Below are 12927 nucleotides of genomic sequence, written 5' to 3' on the forward strand. Positions count from 1 at the left end.
GGGAAATAGAAAATTGCGATGCGTCAGTTGTTAATATTAATATTAAGAGCTCAAACTTTCACGGTATTTTTTTTTCGTCATTTCCAACAATATTTTCGATATAATGAATAAAAAAAAAATTAGTCGATTTTTTTGAATCAGTCTAATATATAGTCAAGGTTACTAATGCAGTTTATATTTATTTCCATATTAAAATGATAAAAATAAAAATTCAATTGTCAAAATCGTAAAAATTACACAATTTCGATAGCGTTTCAAGTTTACAATATAAATTTAGTAATTTTAACTCATACTTTTAAGTAAAGTTCCCTATATTTTTTTCTCCATGTATATATTTATTATTATGATCTTAACAAGCATTAAGTTTAATGACCTTGGCGTTTAGATTCTCCATCCATTCCTAGATCAAAAAAAGTGAACGCTCTTGACCTACTGGCAAAGCGACAAGACTTAAAAATATGAGTAAATACATTATATAGAAAAAAAATTATTTATATACATACACATATATATATATATACATATATATTTATTATGACAGACGACAAATAACTAAAATCATAATTAATAACTTAACAAATACCTCAATGACATTTTATTTTTTCAGAGTAATAAAAAAAAACTATTAAAAGAAGTAAAAAAAAAAAAAATAAATAAAATTGTGTACAAAGAAAAATATTACTCGGCGTTTAGAAATAATAATATTGTAGGAGTTAATTTTTCAACAAGACGTCTTTCATTACAACTCACAAACTCTTGAGCTGTAGTTTCTTTCTCGATTCTCGCTGATTGTATAAAAGAGTTGGCTGTCACTCATAAGAATGTCTGTATTCGCTGAGACTTTACGAAAGTTACTACGCCATAAATTTAAAATATAAAATTATAAACACAACTTTTACTAGGTAATTAATTGATTAATTAATTAATTCATTAATTAATTATATAAAAGAAAGTATATTTTTTTTATAGATGCATTATGATTCATGTTATCGTAAAAATATTAATTATTCATCAAATGATTAATTGCATTTATAGTGACGAATTAATAATTGATAGTAATAAAAATAACGACAGTAAATTAAAACAGGACTTGTCGTATGATTACATAGACAATGAAATAGATATGAAATTGACGTACATATCCGGTATTGAAAAATTTTTTAAAGTTATTTTAGCGACAATACAACGATCTGATACTAATGGAATTGTTGAAATAATCGTTTCTTATTTACCTGAATCATTTAGATTTTTTTTGCTACGGTCTAATGTTACGAAAGTGAGCGATACGGCCGATAAAGGTTTTGGTGATATTTTGAATATATTTAGAGATGATTTCCAAGCTGTTTTTCCTGGTAAATATATGTAGATATATAAATATTCTGGTTTTTTTTTTTTTGGAAATTTTAAATCAATTACTCATTTATTTTCAAAAAATAATCAAGGAACTTTATGGTGTGGTAGTGGTAATTCTGCCAGAAGTAATGATGATATCGGAGTATTTTCACAAACTGATATTTGTTGTCGTCAACATGATTCATGTCCTTACTCGATGGGAGCCGGAGAAAGTATGGGTTTATTAAAAAACATTGGGATTTTCACTCGGTAATTATTATTTATTTTTTTTTTCATACATTTACTTTTGGTGTAACATAAAATCGTGAGCGACTTTAATTTTTTAAATATTTCGCATTAAAAAAAAAAATTTTAAGATTATTACACAGTTGGAAAGTTAGTGTACTTGGGTACATAAAGTAGTTGGCCAATTTTTTTGTATTAATTACTTGATACAGTGGAGTGTAGATTTAACTTTGTGTTAAAAGATACACGGAGAAAAAAAATTAAGTAATTTTGACTAAATTTGAAAAAAAAAATTACAATCTGAGAAGTAATCTCGCAACGTTAAAAAAAAAAATCAAAATTTTTACAAAACTCAAAGTAAAAATTACAATATATTATTTAGAATAATAATTTCTGTTGATTATAAAAATTACTGCATTCAAAATAAAATTTACTAGCGACAAATAAAAATTATAATGTACCAAAAATTTTTACTATTGTATTTAGTAAATATTAATTAACGCGATTTGTGAGAGATGTATTCCTGTGTAAAAAAAAAAATTTCAAAAAAGTTCGAAAAAAGTTCGACATGTCGAACTTCGAAATTTGACACGAAAACGAGCTTTTTTCAAACTTTTGTAAAACAATACAAATTGCATTACAAACATAAAAAATCATATGGGACAAAGAAGATTGGCATAAAAGTTCGGAATTCTCGAACTTTTTTAGAACTTCTAAGGTAAAGTACCCAGTAGTTAAACAGGTTTCAAAGTAAAACGTGTTTGACCCTACTTTTAATATATAAAGTTGTAATTATTAGTTCAAATTAATGATTTTCATGAAAATATGAACAATTTTGAATTGATTGGAGCGCAAAATATCGCAGATAATTGAATATTTATATTTTGACAACGTTTTTAAGATAGACTATGAAAGGAGTAGTAGTTGAACGATCAACTCTGACAAGCCGCAGTAGTTGAACTAATAAAATATGTGGTGGCAATAGGCACACCAAAATTTTTCAACGTTTTATTGAAATATCAAAAGAATTATAATATATTATTGAATAATATTAAAAATAATACTCTGAATACGTAATATCATGATTTAAAAATGAGAATTATTTGTATTTAATTTTTTAATTACATTTTTTATTACTAATGAATTAATTATTATGAACTAAAAACAACACAAAAAATGAACTGTTACCTGAATTGAAAATCATAAATACTTTTATTTATTTATTATAAATATAATTTTTTCATTACAAGGACAGAACACGAATTTAAACTTTTAGATCTAAATAGTTTCTTGATTAATTTTTTAAGTTTTTTGTAACGTTGTTAAGTCGTGAAATTTTATGAATTTAACAAACTTTATTGAAAATTTTACTAATTGTAACGGATTTTTTTTATTAACAGATAGATGTTATTTGCAATTTTCATCTTACCTATATGTTGTGAACTTTTTTTGGCTAGAAAATAATAAAAATTTATTTTGATGAAATAGATACGTTTTCACACGAAATCACTTAAAATTATTACACTAATTGTTGATGAATCACTCATAATTTATTTTCGTATATCTTTTTTAAAAAATAAATAATTAAATTAAATTATCTGTTATTGCACTAGAATAAATTTTACGCTGTTCACCTACTGCAGCCATGAAAATAACTTGGACCCAATACTTGAACATGTGACACTATCTCGTTCAAGTTTTGGGTACCGGTTTGAACATTGGAAGGTATAGTTAGACGCTAAAATTTAATAGAATAATTTTAGTTTATGTCTTTGCAAAAAATATATAGTATGAAGAAAAGACTATTTCATTGGGTGGTATAATTTTTTTTACTTAAAATGATGGTATACCGTTTTTTTTACTGATTGTTCGGCTTACGGTATAGTATCTTTTTCATGAAAAAAATAGCATCTATCGGCTATTCTCGACATGTCAACTTCAAAGTTAAAAAATATACAATTTTTTTTTAGTTATAATTGAAAAAACTTACAGTAATCAATGCCTGTATCATTAAATAATTATAACATGCGCATATTACTCATAATATATATACGGATTTTATATAACAACAATTCTAAAAGTCTGTTCAACTACTGGTCCCATTTTTAGAGGTGTTCAAGGACTGGGTACTTTACCTTACACTTAAAATTATCGGAAAAGTTCTGAAAATTTCGTACTTCTTTTGAATTTCTAAAATAAATATCGTCGAAAAAGTGCTGAAACTTCCGGACCTACAGAAGAAAATAATCGGGTAAGTACTACAAACTTTGAACTTCTTCTGCACATCTACAATAAAAATTATCGAAAAAGTTCTTTATATATTGAACTTTTTAGAACTTCTTTACTTAAAATTATCAAAAAAGTTGCTAAAATTTCGAAATATTATACCGATGGAAAATTTCAAGTTTTAAAAAAATTTTGAAGTATAATCACAATTATCAAAAAAGATCTAAAAATGTTGATACCTAATTGTGAGTTTCCTTTCTTAGCGACACGTCCCGAAAAGTCGAGAATTCCGGACTTTTATGCCAATCCTCTTTGTCCCATGTGATTTTTCATGTTTGTAATGCAATTTGTATTGTTTTACAAAAGTTCGATTTCGTCTCAAATTTCGAAGTTCGCCATGTCGAACTTTTTTCGAATTTTTTGTTTTACACGGGTTTTGGCGAGTAATTTTTATAATCCAGATAGTGATTTTTACAATCTCAAACAGTAATATTATCTTCCGGAGTAGCAATTTGTCTTACCGACAATCTAAAATGTACTTTACCTACGTAGAATTGCATTGGAGATGTAATATTAATCAATTACAAAATAAAAATCGCGACTAATGTACTAACTTTTAATAATTCTAATAACAATTTATTTTTTTTGTAAGATCGAAATATTTTTATATGAATAATTAAATATTGATCTTTTCCAAGCGAAAATTTAACGAAGCTTCATTGTGATTATTATGATGAGTGAAAATTACAATCTAGATAGTAATAATTGAAGTAAAAAATTACTTTTCTACAAATCATCCTAATTTTTTTTATGGATTGTAATTTTTTATTTGAGATAGCAAATTTTTCATTGTGGTTGTAATGATTATTTAATTTTGACCTGCATTTTTCTCCGTGTAAAAAAGGTGTATAAACAGCACATTTTTAATGTCATTTTAAATTTAACACAAAATAACAGTTAACTATTTTTCAAGAATATATTCAACGAATTGCATATGCAAAATGTATATTTATTACATCGGATCTGTGTTAATTTAACACGGTAAGGATGTCGCAAAGTATTCGCAACACTAAATTTGTGTATGTTCTTACACAAAAAGAGTGATGTTAAAATTTCTTAACATTATTCTAAGCTGTATGATCATCATAAAATTTGTGTTATTTGGATAAAGGTGCTCGCGCTTTCCGCGCGCTTTGTCTTGTTACTTAGTACAACTATAATACTATCGGTATCGTCAGCTTTATAAACTTATACCTTTAAAGTAGGAGATTAATATTTATAAAATTACAAAAAATTCCCGTCAAATCAACATATACGGAAAGAAAATTATAGCAGCGGTTCCCATAATTTTGTGAAATTTTTTCCTATACCATCATAGAAATTACGACCATAAATTATGGGAGCGGTTCCTATAATTATAGGAATGTTTCCCATAATTATAGGAATAGTTCCTATAATTATGGGAATGATACCCATAACACTATAGGAATGGTTCCTATAATTATAGGAATGGTTCCTATAATTATAGGAATGGTTCCTATAATAGTATGGGAACTATTCCCATAATATTATGGGAATGATTCCCATAATGCAAATGGAATAGTTCGTATACCATTATGGGAATAATTCTCATAATATTATGGGAATAGTTCCCATACTATTATAGGAATCATTCTTATAATATTATGGGAATGGTTCCCATAATATCATGAAAAAATTAATTTAAAGAAGTCTGGTAATCACTTCTACAATACACAGAAATATTATTAAACATAAAAACAAAAATTCAAACATTGAAAAAAAAAATCGTATTTGGCAAAAAAACATTAAAATTTTTAACAAGAATTTTTTGTCAGCACAAAACATTCAAGAAAATTCAAATTTTGGGAAATTTCTACACTATTGTGCAAAAAAAAAAATTTATGATATTATAGGGATGGTTCCCATAACATTATGGGAATAATTACCATAATATTATAGGAATAGTTCCTATACCAATATGGGAACCATTCCCATAATAGTATGGGAATGATTCCCATACCATTATGGGAATGGTTCCCATAATATTATGGGAATGGTTCCCATAATGGTATGGGAATGGTTCCCATAATGGTATGGGAACTATTCTCATACTGTTATGGGGATGGTTCCCATAATATATGGGAACCATCCCTATAGTAGTATAGGTACTATTCCCATACCATTATGGGAACCATTCCCATAATGCATAGCAAAACTTCCCATAATTTTCTTTCCGCGTAATATTAATGTGTTATATAACTCAATAAACTTTAACATAAATTCAATGTTATATATTTATAATATATATTAATAATACATTTAATTATTTAAATTTAACACTATACATGTGTTAAATTAACACAAAATTTATATCAAAGTTACTCGCGTTCATTTTTTCGCACGAAATTTTTGTTATTCTTCAACAAGTTCTTGCAAATTAAAACCCAAAAAAATGTAGATTTCACATATTTTTTAAATTAAATCTAACACTCCAGGTGTGTTGAGTTTACTCAAAATAATGCCCAAGTTACCAACCGTTTGTGTTAAATTATTCAACATAGAACGTGTTATTGTTTGACTCAAGTACAGCCTGTTAAATTTAACCCTAAAATTTGAACAGATGATTAAAGACATAGGATTTGTGTTAAATTTAACACAAAATTTCCAACTGTGTAATGAGGTATCATATAATAAATCGAACTATTTCGTATCTTTGGGTAGTTGATTTATCTAACAAATTTTTTTTTCTCACCCAAATAAATTTTGTGAATATTTAAAAATTTTATCTCGTCATTTTTGAGACACAATTTCCTTTTTTAACTTTCGTAACTTTGAGACATAAATTAATTAAACTTTCTTTTTAAATGATTTTTGTCTTACTTTCTGAAAACTTAAGTAAAAAAAATTCTCTCAAGTTTTTTTTTGTTAATTTTTCATATTAATATATTTTTCAAAATTTCTAAGATATTCAAATTTTTGGAAGAATAAACACGTTAAAATACTACTAATTTCAAGATTTCATTATATGCAATAATGTATACATTTCATTAAAATTAAAAAATAGTTTTTGCTAACGATTTTATGAGGGACAGTTTGAAATTCAATAATTATTGTAATTAAATTTTTTTTCTTCCCAATTACTTATATTTGTATACCTAAGATCAGCATGTTCATGCGATTATGAATTTTATAAATGTTTAAAAAAGGTCAATACAGTTATATCGACAAATATAGGTACGACGTATTTTAATATTTTGAGACCACAATGTTTTGGGTTCCACTATCCGATAATGTCTTGCGAAAAGTACGATAGGTAAGCATATAATTTTTACTTTATTCAAATACAATAGAAAACATTAAAAACTCTACAACAAACTTTTTATTTTTCCTCCCTCCGGGTGGAAAACGTCAACTTTCGTCCCGCGAGAAAAATAGTATATTACACACCTAGGGTAGTAAAGTAAGAAATGTCTCAGATCGACACCTCGGCCAACAATTACATGTGATCTGAGACATTTCTTACTTTACTGCCAGAAGAGTGTATACTATTTTTCTCCTTGACGGAGGCGGAAAGCGGCAACTTTGTTTTGCACAGCGGGACGAAAGTTGACGCTTTCCGCCCGGAGGCGAGAAAAATAGTATACACACCTTGAGAACCCGATGAAAAAAGATTTTATACAATTGTATAAAATTATATACAAAAAATGGCCCGATCCAATTGTATACAACTGTATAGAAATTGGATAAAATTCTATACAAATTGTATACAATTCTATATAATAATATATAATTTTATACAATTTATATACAATTCTATATAATTGCAATATATAGAATTGTATAAAATTATATACGAAAAATGGCCCGATCCAATTGTATACAATTCTATACAAATTGTATACAATTCTATATAAATATATACAATTTTATACAAATTATATACAATTCTATATAATTGCAATATATAGAATTGTATAGAATTATATACAAAAAATGGCCCGATCCAATTGTATACAAATGTATAGAAATTGTATACAATTCTATATAATTATATACAATTTTATACAAATTATATACAATTCTATATAATTGTAATATATACAATTGTATAAAATTATATACAAAAAATGGCCCGATCCAATTGTATACAACTGTATAGAAATTGTATATAATTTGTATAAAATTGTATATAATTATATAGAATTGTATACAATTTGTATAGAATTGTATACAATTTTATACAAATTATATACAATTCTATATAGTTATATACAATTCTATATAATTGCAATATATAGAATTGTATATAATTATATAGAATTGTATACAATTTGTATAGAATTGTATACAATTTCTATACAAATTGTATACAATTGGATCGGGCCATTTTTTCTATCCAATTATGTATAGTCTATATATAATTATATATAGTCTATATATAATTGATATATAATTCTATACAATTGTATAAAATCTTTTTTCATCGGGAAGTAAATAAAAAAGCCTCAGATCATATGTTTGTACCTCAGCTTCGCCTTGGCCAACAATTACATGTGATCTGAGACATTTCTCGCTTTACTTCCCTAGGTGTGTAATATACTATTAAATTTTCAGTCGACTACACGTCATAAGCCGGTCCTAGAGGACGTAGGAGAAGTTTTTCTTGGAATTTCAGTTTTCCTACTACCGTGCGTTTAGTTTTGTCTTCGACTACTCGTTATAAGTCTGTTTTATTTTATATCATTTTAAACGTTATATTTACATTCTGTTATAAAAGTCACTGCCGATTTTTCTGGTGCTTATGGTGCTAAAATAAATACTTTTCTTTTTACACTGGTAATAATTATAATGCAAAAAATTATAATGATAACGATATTAGTTACAGTTATAATAATAATGATAATTTTATTCATGAACATAACGCTCAATACAACTTTTCAATTAGAACAAGAGCTCGAAATGTAATTCATGATTACAATTATGGACAATAAATTATATTTTACTTAATATTGATTCAATTATTCTCCGCGAAGAAGATAGTAAATTTTGATCATTAATTTGTCTGTTTTTTCCTATTGTTAGTTTATAATTTAGACAATTTTAATGGAGCCTTAGAACGGGATGTCCGGTACAAAACTCCTTAGAGGTTAAGTGGAGGTAGCTATTTGGACATAGTAACTGCCCATTGAGGGGAAATTGGCTTATGAAGGGCAGGCTTATGACGGGTAGTCGACTGTACTAAGAAATTAATAGTAATCACGATAAATTACAAATATATAGTGACATGGTATAAATAATTAAATAAATAGTGTGCAATTTTTAATGCAAACATATTAGTAGTTTATCTATCGAGTGCGATCGTGTTTAAGACGCGAGTGTGAAGATTGGTGCCCGAGCCGAAGGCGAGGGTACCAACACACGAGCGTCTTAGACTCGATTGTACTAGATAAATACATTAGTTTTTGTGACAGATATTTGAAATTTACTACATTTAGTGCCTATAAATGGCAGGTTATAAATCCGCGTTTATTTATTTGGTAAGATTGTTTTGAGTATTTGTTGAAAATTAGAGAGAAGTCGGTAAGTGGACGAATTAAAATGATTATAAATTTTGTCACAAGATGGCTCGTTAAGTTACTTCGATATTTTTTGGTCGTTTGCTATCGCACATGTAACCAAAAAATATTTTTTGATCCGATGATGAAGTCACTATTAGAACGATTAGGTTTTTTTTTCTACCAGCTGTATCTTATCTAATATTTTTAGCTGCCGGCTATAGGCGCTAAATGTCGTAGATTTCAAGTGTCTGTCACAAAAAATCATTGTAAATAATTAAAAAAATATATATCTTTTACTACACAGTAAAAAATATTCCCGAGTCAAAATTAAAAAGGTGATTTGAGCCTCAAAATCCTACACGAGGGTAAGGAGGTTCAAATCATCTTTTTAGAATATGAAGATCTGTACATCAAAACGGTGATTTGAATCTAAACTGATAACTTTTTCCACTTTTACCAAGTTTAGGTTCAAATCATCTCTTTAAAAAGGTAAAATAAGCCTCCAGAGCCTAAATTTGTAGATCGAGAAAGACTCTCATCGGATCGCGTACAATAAATAATTAATTAATTTTTTAGTAATAAATGTTTTGTTGTAAGATTAAAAATAATACAATCTAAAATATAAATCATAGCGAAAAGTTATACAAGTAGGCGTTCGAATAGAATAGTTACTAAGTTATTCGAAATTCGAATTGAATAATTTGAACCTTTGACTTATTAGTATATGAAAAATTAATTATTTTATGTGTACAATAAATACGAAGGATGTATTGAAAACGGGAACTGCCAAAGAATTTAAAAAGAGTTTAAAAAACTTGAAAAATAATCTGCTGCCGCCGGGTTTCGAAACCAAGACCTAACGAATATGAAGCATAACCACTGCCGCACTGCTACTCGGACGCTGGCGATCAGTTGGAAATATCTTTATCTACTTAGAACGTAACTATTATTGTAACAATAATATCGTGCTAAAGAATTGAGCTCATTCGAAGTTACAGATTAAAAATATGGTAGGCCTTGGAGGGTTAAAACATCTTTTTAAAAAGGTGATTTAGTCCTTCATATGCTTCGTTTAGGGCATCGAGGACTTGAATAACATATTATAATATGTTATTTAACGTATACGTTCAGCGGCAAGTCCAGTATCAAAAGAACTGAGGCTTTGGAGGCTCAAACTACTTTTTTAATTTTGACTCGGGTTGTGTTGATATCAATAAGATCTGTGTGTTAGAAACGATCCACACAATAATTATGTTATTTTTTAACATAGATTATTTGTGTTTAATTTCAAGACTAAACGTGTTAAAATTTTAACACAAAATTCAGGTAATAAGGGAAATTAATTTAACACTTTTCAAATGTCTGTGGTGACTAAGAAAAAAATTTTACTTTATTTGTAAAAAAAATATTAATTAGACATGTCGCGTTTTATCTTATGTTGTTCAGATTAGTTTTGTAACATAACAAATATTTTTTCATAAATAAAAAATTTTACTGTTGCTAACTGCCGTGCTTAGGAAGAAGGCAGTAACTTCACTTACTGCCTTCTTCCTAAGCACGGCAGCTAAGATTCAAGCCTAGACCAATCATGCGAGACTTGTGACGCTCAGACACGGCGGCTTTTTGGAACTCTTGTATTTAATAAACTCTTAACTTATCCATCGATGTTTGTCATCTTAAATATTCATTTACACAATTAAATTTAAATATTTAACAGTTTATAGAAGTACATGGAAAGAAATGTATGGTACTTATCACCATACTCTTATTATAGTATTGCAGCAAGTACCATAAGTATGGCGTTATTCACCATACTGTTTAGTACAGAAAATTTTGTGTAGCTTACATGTCTGTATTATATACTAATATATTACTACTAATACCGCATAGATGTAGCTGCAATACTTCGTCGATAAATAGATAAAAATATATTTATGTAAACAAGTGATCACAGGTTATATTAGGAAATAATTCTTATTTGAAAAAATTTATACTTTGATTTTTAATTAATTTTTTTAATTTAAAAAAAAAATGATCCCTCATACCTGAAACGTTAAATTTACTATAAAAAAAGTGCATGTTAAAATATAAAAAATATTTATTCTTCGTATAAAAGAAAATTCATATTAAAAATACACACCAAATATAGTTATGATTATATAAAAAATCCATTTTTTATATAAATTTTATATATTTTTTTTCTAAGTTGTTGGTTACAGTAAAAATATAATTTTTATATTTCCATAATTGTATTTTTCATATATTTGAAATATATTGTTTATATAATTTTTTTATATTTTTTTATATATTCTAAGATATATTTTTAACACATTCAAAATACATTTAAAACATATAAAAAATATATGAAAATCAGCTAAAGGTTAGCAATTTAAAATATATTTTTTATACATCTTTTATATATATTTATATATTTTTTATGTATTTTTAATACATTTTTTTTATATGAAAAATATATTTTTGTAATATTTTAACATATATTTTTTTTATAAATTTTTTTCATGGGAGTATAACCTATTTTTTGAATCAAATAAACTTTGGTAATACTACAATATTAGCATAAGTAATTTGACAATATTGAATAGCGTTATCTACCAGAAGCATTGTGGATACCGCCAAGCAGTATGGGCTTGACGGCCATACTGACATAGGCTCATCCGCCATGACCATCGTGAATGTTACCATTCCCGTGATGGTCAAATCATCTATACTCACAATTTTTAAACGAATGAAAAAATCTTTGCTACCATACAGTATGGCAGAATCGACCATACAACATAGTGGTATCCGCGAAAAATTTCTTTCCGTGTAGCTCTTGAAAAAATTAGTATATTTAATATTTTTATTAATACCAGTGAGAAATTACATTTTGTTATAAAAACAAATTTTTTCTTAGTGCAAGAATTTTTTTCTAATTTTTAATTATATTTTTCTTCAATTCCTTCCTTTCTATTTAACCAAATAAATGCTGAAGTTTTTAATTGTAATAAATTTGAGAAGGCATCAACTAAATTGTCGAAATATTTGCTTGCCTCAAGTAATTGATGCTTCTAGAATTACTAATGTGTCGCAATAGTTTTCTCAAGATAATAACTATCAATTTCCTTAAAAAAAAAATTACTTAATTCGAGTATTTACGGAAATAAGAAATATTGTTACCTGAATTTAATTTTTTTTCTTTCTGCCGTTTCTCACACAGATACACAATATTTTTTACTGTCTTAAATTATTAATTTCTCAATATATTAAGTGATGAAAACCATAAAAAAATTTTTATAAAACATAAAGCTGAAATAAAAATTTTATATTTTCAGCTCAAGAAGAACTGAAAAAAAATGTATACAATATAAGTTAGATTATTCAAGTAATAAAACTCTTGAATGGTACGATATACCCGATTTTTGATACATAAAATTAGTAATACATAAGTATGTAAATATTTTGTATAATTTTATAAAAATAAATAAATCATGTGTCGAAATAAAAAACACATACTTCATTATATCAATAAATTATCTTAACATAA

At 26.5% G+C, this 12927-nt stretch overlaps 1 protein-coding gene across 2 annotated transcripts; it reads left to right on the forward strand.

Moving 5' to 3' along the window:
- Positions 1-728: 728 nt before the first annotated feature.
- On the forward strand, positions 729-12900 carry LOC130672784 (uncharacterized). 2 transcript variants are annotated; one of them, XM_057477513.1, is made up of 5 exons: positions 729-902; positions 950-1352; positions 1443-1602; positions 6986-7138; positions 12716-12900. In XM_057477513.1, exons 2-5 carry the CDS (start codon positions 977-979, stop codon positions 12804-12806), a joined length of 780 nt encoding a protein of 259 aa, XP_057333496.1. In that variant the 5' UTR covers positions 729-902; positions 950-976; the 3' UTR covers positions 12807-12900. The 2 variants fall into 2 exon arrangements, with proteins under 2 accessions (XP_057333496.1, XP_057333495.1); XM_057477512.1 differs by having other exon boundaries at positions 732-902; positions 970-1352; positions 12716-12899.
- The last annotated feature ends 27 nt before the right edge of the window (positions 12901-12927 follow it).

This window comes from Microplitis mediator, chromosome 8 (genome assembly GCF_029852145.1).
Source record: "Microplitis mediator isolate UGA2020A chromosome 8, iyMicMedi2.1, whole genome shotgun sequence".
NCBI classification, from domain to species: domain Eukaryota; kingdom Metazoa; phylum Arthropoda; class Insecta; order Hymenoptera; family Braconidae; genus Microplitis; species Microplitis mediator.

Bases quoted from the DNA above. Each gene is read 5' to 3' on its own strand.
- LOC130672784 (XM_057477513.1), top strand. From the start codon at position 977: ATGATTCATGTTATCGTAAAAATATTAATTATTCATCAAATGATTAAT. The intron at 1,603-6,985 runs GTAATTATTATT...TGTATACCTAAG, and splicing joins AACATTGGGATTTTCACTCG to ATCAGCATGTTCATGCGATT. The intron at 7,139-12,715 runs GTAAGCATATAA...TTATATTTTCAG, and splicing joins TCTTGCGAAAAGTACGATAG to CTCAAGAAGAACTGAAAAAA.